Raw genomic sequence first — 19853 nt, forward strand, 5'->3', positions numbered from 1 at the left:
TGGTGTGTTCCTTGTTCTTCATGATGCTCTCTGCGCTTTTAACGGACCTCTGAGACTATCACAGTGCAGGTGCATTTATACGGAGACTTGATTAAACACAGGTGGATTGTATTTATCATCATTAGTCATTTAGGTCAACATTGGATCATTCAGAGATCCTCACTGAACTTCTAGAGAGAGTTTGCTGCACTGAAAGTAAAGGGGCTGAATAATTTTGCACGCCCAATTTTTCAGTTTTTGATTTGTTAAAAAAGTTTGAAATATCCAATAAATGTCGTTCCACTTCATGATTGTGTCCCACTTGTTGTTGATTCTTCACAAAAAAATACAGTTTTATATCTTTATGTTTGAAGCCTGAAATGTGGCAAAAGGTCGCAAAGTTCAAGGGGGCCGAATACTTTCGCAAGGCACTGTACTCCACACTTTCAAAGCAAAGGAGAAACAAAGGATATGAGCAGTGTGGGTTTGGGTGTGGCGGAACAGTTCTCTTTGGAAACAGTATTGACTGATAGGAACAAACATGGAAGGTAGTCCTTCGCTGCATTAGCAAAACTCTCCAAGGCACTTGTGTGTGTGTATCTATATTTTTTCAAGTATTATTTTGTTTGCACTGTTTTAAATATCCTGGCCATGTAACTCATTTTTCAGTGTACAGAGAGACATGGACTTTTTTTGTAGTTCTTTTGCAATCTACCACATTTATTTAATACAGAGAAAAGGACTAACTTCCAAGTTTGCTCCTATCAAAAGATATGTCATTAAAAACTGCATTCTTCTTCTTTTCAGTTGGTCTGTACAAGATGATGTACAGTATGTGTCCAGCTGGGCCCTGATCCTCTAACTTATTTGCACATTTATCAACCATATGATAAATCAAATGCGAATAAAACAAACAAATGATGTGTGTGTTGAGCCGTGAACTTACTTTTGTTGTCCAGCTGGGCCCGGTACTTGGTGAAGCCCTTCAGCCTGACCCTCTGGCCCAGCAGCTCCAAGAACTCCTCCAAGGAAGGGCTGGCACTCTCATTGTTGTACATCTCCTCTTCGGTGCTCTGGCCCGCCTGGCAGTACATGATGCCCACCTTGTGCTGGAAGCTCAACTGGAACCACAAAGAACAATAGGATCTGCCCAAAATCTGTTTATTCTATGCTAATGGGTGGAAGAACCTTGTAATATCGGGGTGGGTTAAAGAGACACCTATTGTCTGTTTATTATACAATAATATATCTATTTTGTTTTTAAATCTCAATTCAAATCTTATAAGGTTACTGGCATAACGCTTGTGAAACATTTCTCAAAATGTTTGGGCTCATGACCAAATTATAGCAGGTGCTATTTTTCATAAGACACGTTATTTCAGCCCAAAACTGAGATGGGCCATACAGTTTTCAACAATGCGTTCCTCCTTATCTGCACTCTTGATTGAAATGCTCTGTAGTGTCAGAGACGATTACCGGCGCCGGTCTATGGTGTCAAATTAGACTGAAACGCCCATGTAAGCACTCAGGGAGGAAGGGCTTTTTCAAGAGTTTTACCAGCCCAGTGGATTTTATCTCCTGCTATCAATACCTATTACCTGACACCCGGTGCTGAGATTGTTCATTTTGATAGCTAGTGCTAAGTGCACTGTGGAGCAGACACACACAAAAAAGAGGAAGTCATTAGAGTGTGAGTGGCCCTCAGACCACACTTAACTGTTGGTCCTGAATCATTTAATAATCTTGGAAATGCTATAGGATGAAACGTTTTTTGGAGTGTGTGGGGGAGGCTTGGGGTGTGTAGTGCGTGTGAGCAAGACCAGGGATCAGTAGACCCTTGTGAAACAAAAAGACAGTGGGGGTGCCCACTGCTCACAGCTAGGCAACACGACGAGACGAGCGTTCAAAAGAAACATTTATTAAAATCTAGAAAAGTCTCAATTTGCTTGGCTGGTCTCTTCTCATCTCTAACACAGGAAATAAAGGAAATAAAGGGTCTCGCATCCTGGTGCCGCTGTGGCAGTTGTCGTGGCAACACTGCAAAAATTCAGTAGGAGCCGAGGCCATATCGTTTTGGATAAGGGGAACGGAAGCTGTGCCGCCTTAGTAAATTATTCACACTTGAGGGGGATGGGGGAAGTACTGCTTGTAAAGCGATGTTAGATTGCCATTGATTGTTGTCTTCACTATATCTCCATGGTTGCTTAACGAGTAGCTAAAACAATAATAGCATTCCAGTCCTACTCGCAGTAGATATAACCGGTGAAAGCTTATTATGATATTATGAATATCACATCAATGAAAGGTAATGTAATTAACTTTATTGAATTAAGGAACATGTAATTAAACTTAAATCGAATTGAGGAATAAGAGATGTGACCGTTAGATATTGACAGAGGTCAAGATTCCCCCCTCCTCGCTCTCCGATAGATTTACAAATCACCTGCCACTTTCCCCAAATGAAAGAGGCTTGTATGAAACGTGATATCATCAATACTCTTACTGCACACTGATGCCATTTCTCCCCCTGCTGTTACATGCTTTAGGAATCGATCTGTCTCTGTCTCTGGTTACCCAGATATCCAGTTACACGGCAATACCGCTTATTGTTTTCCCCCTGTCCAGAGTTGAGTGAAGCAATCAAAATCTGCAGTGTAATCCCTTGTTATAAGCGGAAATACTTACTCATGACAACAGTGACGTAGATTGTATTAGGATGTGTCATATTGTGCACTCATTTCCAATTCAAATACCGTGGTCATTTATACTACCGTTCAAAGGTTTGGGGTCACATAGAAATGTCCTTGTTTTCCATGAAAACATACATGAAATGATCTGCAAAATGAACAGGAAATATAGTCAAGACGCTGACAAAGGTATAAATAATGATTTTTATTTAAATAAGTGTCCTTCAAACTTTTCTTTCGCAAAAGAATCCTTAATTTTCAGCAATTACAGCCTTGCAGACCTTAGACATTGTAGTTGTCAATTTGTTGAGGTAATCTGAAGAGATTTCACCCCATGCTTCCTGAAGCACCTCCAACAAGTTGGATTGGCTTGATGGGCACTTCTTACGCACCATACGGTCAAGCTGCTCCCACAACAGCTCAATAAGGTTGAGATCTGGTGACTGTGCTGGCCACTCCATTATAGACAGAATACCAGCTGACTGCTTCTTCCCTAAATATTTATTGCATAGTTTGGAGCTGTGCGTTGGGTCATTGTCCTGTTGTAGGAGGAAATTGGCTCCAATTAAGGGCTGTCCACAGGGTATGGCATGGAGTTGCAAAATGGAGTGATAGCCTTCCTTCTTAAAGATCCCTTTCACGCTGTACAAATCTCCCACTTTGCCTCCATCATGCTTGACAGATGGCGTCAAGCACTCCTCTAGCATCTTTTCATTTTTTCTGCATGATGAGTTTCAGAATAAAGTTAATAGTTTCTGGCCATTTTGAGCCTGTAATCGAACCCACAAATGCTGATGCTCCAGATACTCAACTAGTCTAAAGTAGGCCAGTTTTATTGCTTCTTTAATCAGAAAAACAGATTTCAGCTGTGCTAACATAATTGCAAAAGGCGCAGTGGTGGCACAGTGGTTAAGGGCGCTGTACTGCAGCGCCAGCTGTGCCACCAGAGACTCTGGGTTCGCGCCCAGGCTCTGTCGTAACCGGCTGCGACCGGGAGGTCAGTGGGGCAACACACAATTGGCCTAGCGTCGTCCGGGTTAGGGAGGGGTTGGCCGGTAGGGATATCCTTGTCTCATCGCGCACCAGCAACTCCTGTGGCGGGCCGGGCGCAGTATGTGCTAACCAAGGCTGCCAGGTGCACGGTGTTTCCTCCGACACATTGGTGCGGCTGGCTTCCGGGTTGGATGCGCACTGTATTAAGAAGCAGTGCGGCTTGGTTGGGTTGTGTATCGGAGGACGCATGACTTTCAACCTTTGTCTCTCCCGAGCCCGTACGGGAGTTGTAGCGATGAGACAAGATAGTAGCTACTAAAACAATTGGATACCACGGAATTGGGGTAAAATAAAAAATAAACATAATTGCAAAAGGGTTTTCTAATGATCAATTAGCCTTTTAAAATGATAAACTTGGATTAGCTAACACAACCTGCCATTGGAACACAGAAGTGATGGTTGCTGATAATGGGCCTCTGTACGCCTATTCCATAAAATAAAATGAGCAGCTTCCAGCTACAATAGTCATTTACAACATTAACGTACACTGTATTTCTGATCAATTTGATGTTATTTTAAACGGGGGGAATTTAAAAAAAAAGGTGATCGTCTTTCAAAAACCAGGAAATTTCTAAGTGACCCAAACTTTTGAATGGTAGACTGACACACACTTTGAAAATATGGAGTAGTTTTATTACCTTTTTACATCATTTAAGCCAGCAAAATGAAGACTGTGCAAGAGGTGTGAAGACTTTCATAATCGACTGTATGTCACTCACCCCCTGTTGGTCCAGCTTGAGGAGCTGCTCAGGGACCTTGGGCGAGCTGGTGGCCAGCCTGAGACACTGGATGTTCAGCTCTGGGACCACATACTCCAGCACCTCCTTCAGCGGTAGGCCCCTGGCCATACCATGCTTAGCGGTGGAGGGCACGGCGTCTTCCAGGATGGCCCCTCGGAGAGTCGTGAGCTGGGGAGGACAGAGAGAGAGGCTGGAGGTTAGCTGAGTGTCTAGCCCTGACGGATGAGTCAAATTTCGAGTAACCTCATGAATAAAGTTGCAAATTATAAGTAAGTATAGATTATGAATAACTGTTTCATTATTTGCCCAGTTTAACCCCCTAGAGTGTATTGATGCACCGGTGCATCAAAATCTGTCAGTTTAAGCTAGAGCTGCATCTCAATCCACCGCATCACCTATGTCACCCTTCCACATCTGCGTGGAGAGTGGCCGATCTACAGTGCTGTTTGTCAGACCAGGAGACATCCCGAAGAAAAAAATTAAATAGGTCTTCTCCGTCTCTAGCATCCAAACAGTTTGTCACGGGACTCGTTTGAAGTCGGTAACACTAATGTACTAACGTTTGTCTATAGTGGCCGAGCCGTTTGGGCTACATATCACTGTAGAACTGTACGACCCTCACAAGTGTCACGGGATTCGTCTAAACGTAACAAATTAATGGAAGTAAGGAGGTAGTTCTGTGCCCAAAAAATATTTCCTGAGCGTTCTTATCTCCTAGATAAAAGACAGACACTTCAAAACCTTATTCCTTGTGATTCATTTTTTGGGGTATTTTTGGCCATTTATAAATGTGTAATTCAATGCATTTCTATGGGTTACAATAGTAAAGGATGATCCATGGTGTGACCTTCTTAAAACAATTCCATATGGCATCTTAGAAGCCCCCAACGGCTTAAGACTTAAGAATTGAGCACTTAGAGTACAATTGAACACAATTGTACAATCATTACAATTCCTAGGGACTTAGATACAACATTGAAAGTTATTCATGAACTGTAAGCATTTATAAAGGCTCATTCGTGAAAGTTGTTATGAAGGGTTCAGATTTGGTGCGGATGTCAGAATCTTTTCTGCACCCACGTTTCAAGAGCAACATGATCCTAAATAATGTTTGTAACACATTAATTAAGTGAGTGGGAATCATTTAAGTGTTTGACTATCTTTAGTAATGTAGCTATGATGTTATTAAAGAAGTATTCCGTTTTTGGGGGGGGAATGCTTACAAATTAGGAATAATATATATATTTTTTTACATCAGGAAGAAAACGTAAAAGACAAATTACTGTAATACATAAGAAACGTGAGTGATATATGGAGTAGTAAACTAGGATACTTGTGATGAAAAGAGAGTGCCTCCCCAAACAGCTTCAATTTCCCACTGTATGCAGTTAACCCAGTGAACTGGGAGAGAGACGTTTAAGTTAGGGAATTAGCTTTTAGTAAAACTAAATAGAATAGCTTTTAGCATTAGCGTGTCATAAGAAGTGCAACTGCGAACTCCCCACTTACAGTGTCTCATGGGAGAACTAACATATCGTGGGATCAAACTTTCCCTTTAAGAGTTTAACTTCCATTAACTTGTCTAATGTCCCATTGGTTTTGATCATACAAAAAGTCTGCTCATCTAGTTGACTGTGTATAGTTTCAGAAGAGATGTACCTTTTGGTTATGTTGTGATTATCTAGAGTTGAACTTGGGGGTTTTGTGGAACTACTTGGTTAAGTTTGCATTCAATTTAGAGGTATTTCCTATTTCACACCATTTGTTGTGATATATTTAATTGATTATTCATTATGTATGAAGGTATGACAATATTCTACGACTTCAGCATAGTCAGCAATGTGAGAGTCCACAGTAAGAACCTGTGTACATCATACATTTTAGGACAACCTCAGCCTTAAATGACATCTACCCTTTTCAATTATTTACCTCGCTAGTCCGGAAGGTTACCCGGTAGTTGTACTGTGCTCCCTCCTTTCCCTCATCCAGCTTTTCCCGGCGGATACTGACCGCCACGGGGCCCAAGTTCTCATCCGTGCCAAAGTAGTTCTGGTGATCTGAGGGTAAATGGTAAACGACGGTACAACACAAATGTTAGCTGTGGTTTGGATTATGATAACATAAGAAATCTTTATTTCATTCACATAAAATAAAAATGTGGCTTTGGCACTCAGGTCAAATGTTAAAAATAAAATAAAATAAAAAGATTTGCAACAAACACAGTTCAACTTAACATGATTTGCCTTTTGATTGGATGTTCCTTTGCATTCCTTAAACTCCATGAATAGGGCCAACACATCATAGATTATAACACTAGCAAAGCCAGAAAAGTAGATCAAATTCACCAAATACATGGACCCACTGACATTGCTAACCCATAAAGAGATATGCCTTAACCTAGTGTAGCAATAAATCAATGAGTAGACAGATACAATTCATGTAGTAATGCTCCCTTTACTGATGAATTGACATGTAGGCATATGACCTTGCAGGGTTCGAAAAGACATGTAACTACAGGCTCATCTCAATAAAACCTGCACAGACTGAAACCAGCACTGCCCGAAACCTACACTGTAGGAAAAACAGTCTTTGTAGTTAACTTCAGTACGGGTTTCATTAAATTCATCCCTAAAATGAAGTGCATAACAATAAACATAAGTAGAAAGTGTTGAAAAGGTAAATAAAAGGTGAGGACTAGGGGTGTCAAATTAATTTTGCCCCGGGGGCCACATTCGGATTTCAACGAGGTCCGGCAGGCTGCACTGGAAATGTGTTCAATTTCCTCTGTCAAAATGTACTCCCTGACTGTCTAGCTTTAACTTATGTGATTATTAGCAAGCTGGACAAAGTCAAGAAAGTGTATAAATGTAGGCCTATTAACAAGTCTACACAGTTGCGATGTGGTTTTAGTCATTTAGTCAAGTACACTACCTATATATATAACCAAAAGTATGTGGACGCATCTTCAAATTTGTGGATTCAACCATTTCAGCCAGACCCATAGCTGACACGGGTAAAAATCAAACACACAGCCATGCAATCTCCATAGACAAGCATTGGCAGTATAATGAAGAGCTCAGCACCGTTGTAGGATGCCACCTTTACATCAAATTTCTATCCTGCTAGAGCTGCCCCGGTCAACTTTAAGTGCTGTTATTGTGAAATGGAAACATCTAGGAGCATCAACGGCTCAGCCGCGAAGTGGTAGGCCACACAAGCTCACAATGAATTGGAACGTCGACGGCAAGCCAGACCTAATCACCCAACATCAGTGCCCAACCCCACAGCTCGTGGTTGAATGGAAGCAAGTCCCGGCAGCAATGTTCCAACATTTAGTGGAAAGCCTTCCCAAAAGAGTGGAGGCTGTTACAGCAGAAAATGGGCGACCAACTCCATTTTAAGATGTTTGACGAGCAGTGTATGTAGTTTGTTTTCCCACAACAACAAAAATCCCAAAAGAGCTTCAATGGTCTATATTATTTATAAACTATACAGCACATTCCCACATTTTGTTACAGCCTTACTCTAAAATTGATTAAATAAAAAACGTCCCTCAATTGGGGCGGCAGTTAGCCTAGTGGTTAGAGCGTTGGACTAGTAACCGAAAGGTTGCAAGATCGAATCCCCGAGCTGACAAGGTGAAAATCTGTCGTTCTGCCCCTGAACAAGGCAGTTAACCCACTGTTCCTAGGCCGTCATTGAAAATAAGAATTTGTTCTTAACTGGAAAGGAAAGAAAAATAAAATACAAATCTACACACAATACCCCATAAGGACATAATTGAAAACAGGTTTGTAGAAAGTTTTGACAAATGGATTAAAAATAAAAACAGAAATACATTATTTACATAAGTATTCAAACCCTTTGCTACAAGACTAGAAATTGAGCTCAGGTGCATCCTGTTTCCATTGATCATCCTTGAGAAGTTTCTACAACTTGATTGGAGTACACCTGTGGTAAATTCAATTGATTGGACATAATGTAGAAAGGTCCCACAGTTGAAAGTGCATGTCAGAGCAAAAAACAAGCCATGAGTTTGTAGGAATTGGCCGTAGAGTTGAAGCACAGATCCAGGAAAGGGTATCAAAACATTGAAGGTCCCCAAGAACACAGTGGCCTCCATCATTCTTAACCAAGACTCTTCCTAGAGCTGGCCGCCTGGCCAAACTGAGCAATCAGGGGAGAAGGGCCTTGGTCAGGGAGGTGACCAAGAACCCGATGGTCACTCTGACAGAGCTCCTCTGTGAAGGTGGGAGAACCTTCCAGAAGGACAACCATCTCTGCAGCACGCCACCGATCAGGCCTTGTTATCAAAGATCCCACCATGTCGAACCAACAATTTATCCGTCTGCCTTTCTAAAATAATAATGAAACTTCCTGTTTCCATCATTGCTGTCATGATTTTTATACGGTATGACTTTACTCGCATAAAAAGTGTGGATGGAAACATGGTTATAAGGAGTATGTTGACACCAAGATGTTGTCTGTATCATGTCAGGATCACAGATCATAAGGTCTTACAGGAGGCATATAAAGGTCTAAAATAGGCCTAAAATGGCCACTTTCATCATGATTTTTTCATGATTGCGATACAAAATGTAAAATGCATGTCAAACATTCTTCCTCCCAATGAAGTTTGTGAGAATTGCCAGAACAATCTGAGACACAAAAAAATATTTTCCAACTAAGCTGGCGTGAAATCGCCCATCTTCAAGTTTAGCTCAAGTCTGTAAAATGGCTGAAAAAAGCTATTAGCAACATCTTGGGTTTGATGTGGATATTCATATGGCTAATGTGAATTTATTTTCAACCTATGTATACTGACAAATGTAGAGGGAAAAACTACTGCACTGCGGTGACTCAACCGTGACTATAGTCATCTAAGGCAATGTCAATCACTGACATATAAGCGACATTTAAGTGCCTTTAAGTGCCCAGAAGGTATGGTCAACAAACAAGCTACACTTATGCCATCCAAAAAGCAGAGTGGAAAATTGCAGATTTTTACATGTATCAGGTATCATGTTGACGTCTACTCCAGTAAATTCTTTCCTCATTCAATGAGCAGGTCATAGATTTTCAGCAACATTTAGCTACACATGGCCAGACTATGGCGTGTCTGCAAACGTTGTGCATTTGTAAACACTGCAAAGCACATCGTAAATGAACTTGAAAAACTGAAAAGCCCCATCTGGCTTTTTCTTTAAGTTGCTACAGTACATTATAGTAAGGAAACAATTTCGTATTAGGAGGTAATCAATGCCTCTCTTACCTTTATTGTAAAAGTACTTGTGGTAGTAGTAAGCACCTTGGTCAATGTGTTCGATTATGTAGCGCTTGTACATGTCCCTGTGGAAAGCCTGGCTCTCCCTTGGCACCTCGAGCACCGACACCCCTGCGTTGGTGCACCGGGTGCTGAGCGATGATTCCACAGAGTAGCCTTGTCCTCCACCCCCATAGTTAGCAGCATAGTCTCCGCTCCCATAGCTGGCGCTGCTGGCTTTGCTCAGGGCCACCTTCCTCTCGCCCTCCCCACCAGTCTCGTTACGGAAGTACGGACAGCTAAGCACCAGGGTATTGCTCTTCCCATCCCCTTCATCTGCGTCCATGCTGGCCTTGTGGCCCAGGTCCTCGCAGCTGCCTACGGGTGACTCACAGATGGGCATGGGCGTGGCGCTGTCTCCCAGCCCAGAAGCCGGCACCTGGCACTGAGAGGCAGCCGATGCCCCAGTGGTAGTGTTCTTCCTGCGACCCAGGTCAGCGCGGTTGGCCACCGCCTCGCTGATGTTGAAGAGGACGCTCTGCACATCGTAGTGGGCAAAGCACTTCTGGAAGCTCAGGGGCCTTCCGAAGCGCCCTCCGTACTCCTGGTCCAGGTACTCGCCCTCGCTCTTCACATTCCGCAGCCTCCGGAAGATGGAGGTGTCGGCCTTCTCCGCCTTCATGCGTTGGATGAAGGACTTCTCCCGCTCACGGCTGTAGAGCAGGGAGCTGTCCACGTAGTCGTAGCCCGGGATGCAGACAATGTCGCCTCGCGCGATCTGGGCGGCCGTCTGTAGGCTGGGTGACAGGGTGGTGTTGAGACGCAGCAGCTCCGGGAAACTCTGTGGAGGAGGCATGCGGGGTTGGTCCGAGCGGTCCTCCATGTGGTAGCCCCTCAGGGTTCCCACAAGGCCTTCGCTGGCGCCGGACAGACTCTGCTTGTCGAGAGAGGACGTGCTGCCATACTCACGGCGCAAGGTGGCCCCAGTGTTGGGGTTGATGGTGGTGTGATCCAAGTCTTCGGCGCCGATGTCACTAATGGTGACCTCGCTGTTGCTCCTCTTGATCCCAGGGAAGCCCTTCATGGGAGAGTGGCTCAGGAGGTCACACAGCGGATACTTGGTCTCTGGGAACTCGGCACTGAGTAACTCCTGGTTCTTTTGGAGGATGACCTCTGTGCTAAGATTTGACGGTCCCTTCTGGAAGGTCGGCACCAGGCTGTCATAGCGTGGTGGAGGTTGTGACTCCCAGCCGTCCTTTCGCTGGGGCCAGTCTGACACCCTCGCCCGGACACCCATCTTGGGCATGGCTGGAGTTCCTTGCACGTTGGCATTTGGAGGTCCCATGGGCCCCTTTAACGCTTGTAGTTTCTTGTTGAACAGGTTATCCGACTGCATCAAATGATTGGAGCCTTTGGTTCACCAGCTACTCCAGCAAGATGCGCTACGTCCTCAGTCCAGAGGCTAGGCGCAGGTACCTTACAGTCCCAAATTTCATGACTGGTTTCCAATACAAGCCATTTGCTCTGGAAACTGCGATCAGGTAGTACTAGGCAAAAACCCAAATCTGGGGTTTCACTTCGCCAGGTCCATAATCCATAGAAAATGATTAGCTTGACAGATCTGCTTGGGTCTCTGAAGGCCAGTGCAGCATAGAAGGTGAAGATCCTTTCCTGGTCCACATCAAGCCAATGACCGGCACATGGTGATCCTTTGTGGATTCAGATCTTAAAAAGTGAGAAACATAACATGGTTAATTTCATTCAATTATAACATCAAAAATAAAAACAGAACTAAAATTGCATTTCAACAATTTGTACAAAGGCCTAAACACAACGAACATCAATTGTCATAGCTATTTCGGTTTAATTAATCGGACCGAGGGCCTACAAACAATGTCCATGTACCAATATTAGAACAAAATACATGTATTGCGTTGATGGGGTTTTTGGCAGCTTTTAACACATTGGGAATGGTGTGGCTGAAAGATTAATGGCCTTTTCAAGTTCAAAGGCTCATTTGCAATCATTTAGAATGAATTATTTCATGTCTCTAGGTGCTGCAAGCTACATGGCTGTAAATGGCCCACAACCTTGTTGAATTTGAAAGATTTATCGCAGTTATCTGATCTGTATTAATGTAACATGCCACACAGCCTATGCAAAAACAAGTAATGCCTCCTAGGTCTTACAGAAGAGTAACAATGTCATATGATACGAATCATCCTATCACTCTCAAAGTAAACTGTTTGTCACACTGCCTCTGGACTGTGGAGTCATTAAAATGTTAGTTGTGGAGGGCAGGATTTCGGAAAACAGTATAACTGTCAATATTAACCAGTATTTGGTTAGTCATCTTGGAATGTGATTAACCGTGTGAACATGTGACCAACATTTCAACCTTCCTGATAAGTACTGTATGCATTTGAAAGTGTTACTAATTAGAAATGACAACATTACTGTGGAATTGCCCTTATTAAATTTTTTTTTAAAGAGTGGAGGGAGTATGTTTATGTTAAGGTAGTTGCATTATTCAGAGGATTTATTTCAAAACCGGCTACAATATTTGTGAACAAGGACAAATGTATATCCTTACCAGATTTGAATATCCATAATTCATCATTTCCTATAGTAAACATCAACAGATTTAACACCAGGGGGTATATTAATACCATGTTGGAAAATACCAGTCTGAATATGTCCCAAATGGCACCCTATTCCCTACATAGTCCCGGGTCAAAAGCAGTGCACGATCTTTAGATGGGCCCCAAAACTTTGACCAGACGGAATAGTCCCCCTACCCTTTGAGGATAAACAGAGGCCTTATCCTTTCATCTCTCTTTTGCCTCATTGTATTGAATGTTAAATGGTTCTGATTGGATGCTCATTTGAACTTTAAGGTTACCTTAGTGTAAAAAAAATTGAATAAATAAAGAGTATGATAACTAGAATAAAGTAACATGGGTTTTTTGAATTTGTTATAGGATACTTTTGAAAGTGCCACATCCATTCAAACACCATAGACCTTCACTGACTAGATTATAAAATCAACACTCTTAGCAAGAGCCAGACAGACCATTGCACACTAATCACTGTAGAGACACCTCTAACAGACGGCTGTTTAAAACGAGCGTTGAGCAGTCATAACATCAAGGTGTAAAAGTTATTCACTACAGAGGCAGCCGTGCTATGATTGGACCCGGAACACTGAGGGGGCCCAAGATGCAGCAACCGATGCCAATGACGCCCTGCTCCATTATTAAAAACACCCCAATAAAATGAGGAGGAGATCAAAGTGAGAAAAGAGCCCTCATTAAATGCATGGCCTTAATGTCCGACTGCTTGAGAGCAAACAGATCATGAAAGCGTGAGATGAAAACAGCGTGTGACATACTTTCTTCCCCCTTCAGTACTCGTCAGGAATCTTCTGAAAGGTTCCTGCCTCGGCAAAAGAAGACAACTTTGGTTCTGAGGCTTGAGTCAGTTGTCTGATCTACAAAGCCGAATTAAGTGGATATGGTTTAGAAGTACAAGTTCATGCTGCTTTACATATCAGTATGTATACTTCCCATTGGCCATCAAAGGCCCGACTGATGCTGCAGTAGGGTCTGACTGATTCTGGAAGTTAGGACAAGCTAAAGTATGATGGTGCACTGCATCGGATGCTTGATTCTTCAATATGTCAAAGTTTGTGTTGTAATATGTCTCAAATTAAAAATACATTTAAAAACAGCACATAGCACTCTAGTAAGCGTTGCAATAAACTGCAATAAACACATAGTAATTACCAAGAGTCAGATAAATTGCATGAACATTGTCCCTAGATGGTCTTTAAAATAAGACCATCTAAAAAGGGGGGGGGGGATTTATAATATGTTTTTTTTTAAACATACAAACGTGGTCACAAATGAACGGGCGACACCGTCCATCAAACGTCAGCCTGAATGTAGGCTACAGTCTCACCACTGCTGGTTAATGACAGAACCGATGTGCGCTACAGTTGGTTCCACCAGCGGGGCACACAGAGCTGGCCACTCACCCAAACATAATGGTAATCAAATGAGGGAACAGTGCAAATGTTAGGGTAGTGACATGGGAGCAACATTTGGCTGGGAGGCAGAGTAGTGTTGTTTTGGTTTAAATCTATAGAACGGACACTATCTACCCTGACTGGGGTACAGTGAAGTCGATGTCAGTACTGGGTATTGGATTCTGTGATTTGGGAGATTTTGAGATTAATGGTGTGTGGCATCTAGAAATGAGCCAGGCCTAACGCATTGCTGGCTGCAGAGGTTTGTACTTGTTATGTCTGTCTGTATGGCTCAAACCCATTTGACATACTGTTACACTGAACTATAGATTTGCGTGTGATCTGGACATTGTACTTGAGCTATTTTCCTATGTGATTAAGCTATTGTTTGCAGTACTACAGTTCAAATTCAGTTATTCAGTGACATTTTGGAAATGCTCATGCAGTCCCTGTATCATCACACTTCATTAACCACGGGAACAAGCGCAAGTGGCGATGTCCTTCGGGAACACTAGGTAAAGATTAGGAAAGGCAGATAGACCTCCACTTTAAAGTATGATGAGGTGTAGAGGTCGACCGATTAATCGGAATGGCCGATTTCAAGTTTTCATAACTATCGGAAATTATATATATATATATATTTTTACACCTTTTACTTAATCTTTATTTAACTAGGCAAGTCAGTTAAGAACACATTCTTATTTTCAATGACGGCCTAGGAATGAGGCAGAACCTTGTCAGCTTGGGGGATCCAACCTTGCAACCTCACAGTTAACTAGACCGACGCTCTAACCACCTGCCTCACGAGGAGCCCGCCTGTTATGCGAATGCAGTAAGCCAGGGTAAGTTGCTAGCTAGCATTAAACTTATCTTATAAAAAACAAATCAATCGACTGTCGTTGCACCAATGTGCACCATAAACATCGATGCCTTTCTTAAAATCAATACACAAGTATATTTTTTTTTTAACCTGCATATTTAGCTAAAATAAATCCAGGTTAGCAGGCAATATTAACCAGGTGAAATTGTGTCACTTCTCTTGCGTTCATTGCACGCAAAGTCAGGGTATATGCAACAGTTTGGGCCGCCTGGGCTCTATTATGACATAACATTGAAGGTTGTGCAATATTTAGACTCATGGATGCCAGCCGTTAGATAAAATACGGAACGGAATAAACGTTTTGTTTTCGAGGTGATAGTTTCCGGATTTGACCTAAGGCTCGTATTTCTGTGTGTTTATTATAGTTAAGTCTATGATTTGATATTTGATAGAGCAGTCTGACTGAGGGGTGGTAGGCAGCAGCGGTCTCGTAATAGTCAAAGGTATATGGTTTAGAGAGAAATAGTCGACGCGTCATAATTCCTGTAATGACTTGCGGCTGAACTTGAAAGGGGTTCCTTCGTTATTTTACTGTTCATGTCTTCCATACAGAATGCCTTGATCTACTTCAAATAAGGTCTGTGTTTCGTTCAGGCTTAAACCGCCTTGGCGTTTTGATATCCGTGTAAATCCCACTAGGATAAGGTAACGTTTGTCAAAATATTTTCATCAATCCACTCTACAAAAAAAAAAGATCTTTGCTTATATTTAGCCAATATTGATCAGAGTTACCTTGTCCTATGGATATCTACACAGTTATAAAATTGGCAAGGTGGTGTAAGCCTACATGAAACACAGACCTTATTTTAATTGAATCTAAAAATATCCTATGGAATAAATGAATGAAGGAACCGCTTTTCAGATTTTGCTAGAAGGTGTCATGGGAATTATGACTCGCACTTTGGTAGTCAATTCTTACCGTGTCCATTATTAAAATAGGATTTCCTGCATATAGAAATTACAGTTTTTGTTTTCAACATTCATCACAGGTAACTTAAACTCTATTTTATTCAAACAGTTGAGATTATTTGTCTCCTAAGCAGACGCTTCAGAGTCATTGTCACTTCAGAGCTGTGTGTGTGTGTGTGTGTGTGTGTGTGTGTGTGTGTGTGTGTGTGTGTGTGTGTGTTTTACAGATGGCAGAGAAAAGCAGTGCAAAAAAAATCGGCCGATTAATCGGTATCAGATTTTTTTTGTCCTCCTCTAATGAGGTGGGCAACAAAAAAAATGACAGAGAAAGGAGGTCAGTGAGCAGTGGAAGCTTTGCAGCCAGTTCCAAAACCCCCAAAGACAGACAGACAACCCCATCATTCCTTTGTTCTACTTGACAATGTGAGCTTTATCTTTACCATTAAAAAATATTCAGGAAAGTAAAACATACTGTATATATTTGGAGGGGGGGGGGGGGATTCAAATTGAGATCCAAATTCACACCAAGGGATTGGCCGCAATATGCCTTGAAACCTTCGAATCAATGGGCTCACGTGTCTCCAACTGCTGACTGGGCCCGTATCCAAACCAAGGGGCAAGAAAACAAGGGCGTCTAGCCTGCTTCCAACACCGTACATGGGTGCATCCCATTAACTGGCAACCCACCCTGGCATTCACATAACCTCACACATCAATAAGACAGAGCTAAGATAGCAGGGACCCCATCCATCTTCCCACTGCTTGTCTGCTTTGCCTTGTTAGGTGCACTAGCCTAAGTACCCAGGCATTCTAAGCCCCTGGAAGAACTACGAGATACTCCCAGTCACAGGGCCTAATGCATTCCATGCCAGGGGAAGTTTCTCCAGGATTTATTCCAAGCGGAGGCAGGCAGGATGGGGTGGGGGGGATCAGTTCACATACACATTCCAGTGCGGTCCTCCGATATGCACTCCACCACGACATACATGCGTACGTTTGATTTCCTGAAGCAGAGACAAATCAGTGTGTGTTTACTTTAAAATGACTAGTCCCTCAAGAAGGCAGGTTGGTTGGGGGGTGGGAGAGGTTGGTCAGCCATCGAGAACACTGTGCGGCTGTTTAGTTGTGGGGCTGTAGCTAGTGAAGAGGGGCAGCGGTGGTAGTGGTAGGTGGGCCAAATGAAGGTATGGAGAAAGGCCATAAATAAACAAAAAGAGAGGAAATGCAGACATCAAGGAAGTGAATGTAAACACTGATGGCTCTGCAGGAGCTAAATGAAAGACGGACCCCTGGGAAGGTTCCAGGGAGGCACATATGGGTGGGTTGTGGGGAGGATAGTGCATCTGGACATTAACATTAGTTTTGTTATTGTTGTGGCTATTTCCTCTTCTGCTGGTCTCTCTGTTTACTATATAAACAGGCCAGCTAACTTTTCTAAATATTTTTTTAATAATTTGAAATGGGTATGGTTTAATTGACGTAACAAAAAAAAACACTAAATAAGTTTAACTGACTTTGTCAGACATAACCTAGGTACAACAGATCCATTTATTGTATGGGACACTTAAAATGTGCCTTTAGAGGCCATGAAATTCAGTTCTCATCTATAAAACAAAAGCAATTTAGATTAAGAGTCGATATTAACAAAGGAAATTGAAGGACTAACAGTACAGTTAGATAGCAATAACAACTGTACCATAGCGACACAGAATACGTTAGAGGAAAAACAAAAAGAAATGGAGGAACTTATTCAAGACAAGATACAGTGCAATATATTATACAAATAAAGCGAACTGGATGGAATATGGGGAAAAATGCACCAAAATCTTTTTCAATCTTCAATATAGAAATGCTATCAAATTGTTTTTATTGAAACTTGTTAAAAATGGAGTCACGCATGATTCACCAAAATATATTATGAAAGAGGAAGTAAAGTACTTTAAGGATATGTTTTCATTTCACTCTCCTCCATCTCCACTAACCGATGCTAATTGTATGGATTTTTTCCTAATAATAATGTAAAATTCTTTTTTTGATATACACAGAGGACCACTATTAGCATGTTTTAACCACTCCCATATAATGGTAGATTATCGGACACGCAAAAGAAGGTCTGACATCATTATTACTGAAACAGGACCCAAGTGGTATATATAAATATCCAATCCATAAAAAAAATTGGAGGCCTCTTACACTTCAGTGTTCTGATGCAAAAATCCTAGCAAAATGCTTGGCGCATAGAATTTAAAAAATATTGTCAAATATTATTCATCCTAATCAGACAGGTTTTTTACATGGAAAATACATTGGAGATAATATAAGACAAGTACGGGAAACAATAGAATACTATGAAATATCGGGGACACCAGGTCTGGTTTTCATAGCCGATTTTGAAAAGGCTATTGATAAAGTATGACTGGAGTTTATATATAAATGCCTAGAATATTTCAATTTTGGGGAATCTCTTATAAAATGGGTTAAAGTTATGTAAAGTAACCCTAGGCGTAAAATAGTAAATAATTGCTACATCTCAGAAAGTTTTAAACTGTCAAGAGGCGTAAAACAAGGTTGTCCACTATCGGCATATCTATTTATTATCGTCATCGAAATCTTAGCTATTAAAATGAGATCCAACAATAATATTAAGGGATTAGAAATCCAGGGCTTAAAAACGAAGGTGTCATTGTACGCTGATGATTCATGTTTTCTTTTAAAACCACAATTAGAATCCTTCCACGGCCTCAGAGGATCAAGCCCGTTTTTGGTCACAGGTCCAGGAATGGCTGAAGAATTGCAATATTTGCCTAGAACTAAACGCTGCAGATAGCAATACTGGGTGATTTGAAAAGCCATAGTCAATCAATAATATAATAACTATTTTAGCAAAAATGTTTACCTTTAATTTACAATCTGCAGAAGCTATGAGAATAGAAAGGATCAGAACTTTTGTGAAGCATCACAGCAATGTTGAAAAATGTATGGCAAATAGAAATCCAAAGAGGATGGTGTTGGGAGACAGATGGGTGGGGTTGAATGGAGCTGAAGGGTGGGACTAATAACAAGATAACCAATGTAAAACATACAGGGTCTGTAAAATGTATATAGTTTCAGAAATATTGTTAAATGGCACAGTTGCAAATGGAAATCAAACTGGATGGACATCAGAAAAAGAGGATGGACTAAAAACAAACAAGATAACTATTGTAAAATAGATTGTTTGTAAAAAGGTGTATAAGATGTATGGACTGAAGGTAGAAGCCTGAGTGTTGTTGTTTATTAGTTTGCTCCAATTGGGGGAAGGGTGGTGGGGTTTGCGGTGAATAATAAAGGTATATTCAAAAAAAATTATGTATATGAATGTTTATGTATGCAAATGTATGGGCATATACAGTGTGGAGAACAAGTATTTGACTTGCAAATTAATTACTTAAAAATCATACAATGTGATTTTCAGGTTTTTTGTTTTAGATTCCGTCTCTCACGGTTGAAGTGTACCTATGATACAAAATTGGCAGTGTATCAAATACTTGTTCTCTCCACTGTATATACACAGTATGTCACAAAAGTGAGTACACCCCTCACATTTTTGTAAATATTTGAGTATATCTTTTCATGTGACAACACTGAAGAAATTACACTTTGCTACAATGTAAAGTAGTGAGTGTACAGCTTGTATAACAGTGTAAATTTGCTGTCCCCTCAAAATAACTCCATTAATGTCTAAACTGCTGGTAACAAAAATGAGTACACTCCTAAGTAAAAATGTCCAAATTGGGCCCAATTAGCCATTTTCCCTCCCCGGTGTCATGTGACTCGTTAGTGTTACAAGGTCTCAGGTGTGAATGGGGAGCAGGCGTGTTAAATTTTGTGTCATCACTCTCACACTCCCTCATACTGACTGGTCACTGGAAGTTCAACATGGCACCTCATGGCAAAGAACTCTCTGAGGATCTGCAAAAAAATAGTTGCTCTACATAAAGATGGCCTGGGCAATAAGAAGATTGCCAAGACCCTGAAACTGAGCTGCAGCACGGTGGCCAAGACCATACAGCGGTTTAACTGGACAGGTTCCACTCAGAACAGGCCCCGCCATGGTCGACCAAAGAAGTTGAGTGCACGTGCTCAGTGTCATATCCAGAGGTTGTCTTTGGGAAATAGACGTATGAGTGCTGCCAGCATTGCTGCAGAGGTTGAAGGGGTGGGGGGTGAGCCTGTCAGTGCTCAGACCATACGCCGTACACTGCATCAAATTGGTCTGTCGTCCCAGAAGGAAGCCTCTCCTAAAGAGGAAAGCCCGCAAACAGTTTGCTGAAGA

General features: G+C 41.8%; 1 protein-coding gene across 8 annotated transcripts in view; it reads right to left on the bottom strand.

Moving 5' to 3' along the window:
• The window catches only part of LOC109875481 (signal-induced proliferation-associated 1-like protein 2), a 106385-nt gene that overhangs the window by 52322 nt on the left and 34210 nt on the right, over window positions 1-19853 (bottom strand). For all 8 annotated transcript variants that reach the window (XM_020467807.2, XM_031799776.1, XM_020467809.2 and 5 more), the window contains exons 2-5: window positions 9732-11447; window positions 6389-6516; window positions 4439-4627; window positions 926-1100 (exon numbers count right to left, since the gene is read on the bottom strand). In XM_020467807.2, the coding sequence (XP_020323396.1) occupies window positions 926-1100; window positions 4439-4627; window positions 6389-6516; window positions 9732-11118 (1879 nt within the window). In that variant the 5' untranslated portion in view covers window positions 11119-11447. The remainder of the gene's footprint in view (window positions 1-925; window positions 1101-4438; window positions 4628-6388; window positions 6517-9731; window positions 11448-19853) is intronic.

The sequence above is a fragment of the Oncorhynchus kisutch genome, linkage group LG20 (genome assembly GCF_002021735.2).
Source record: "Oncorhynchus kisutch isolate 150728-3 linkage group LG20, Okis_V2, whole genome shotgun sequence".
NCBI lineage: Eukaryota > Metazoa > Chordata > Actinopteri > Salmoniformes > Salmonidae > Oncorhynchus > Oncorhynchus kisutch.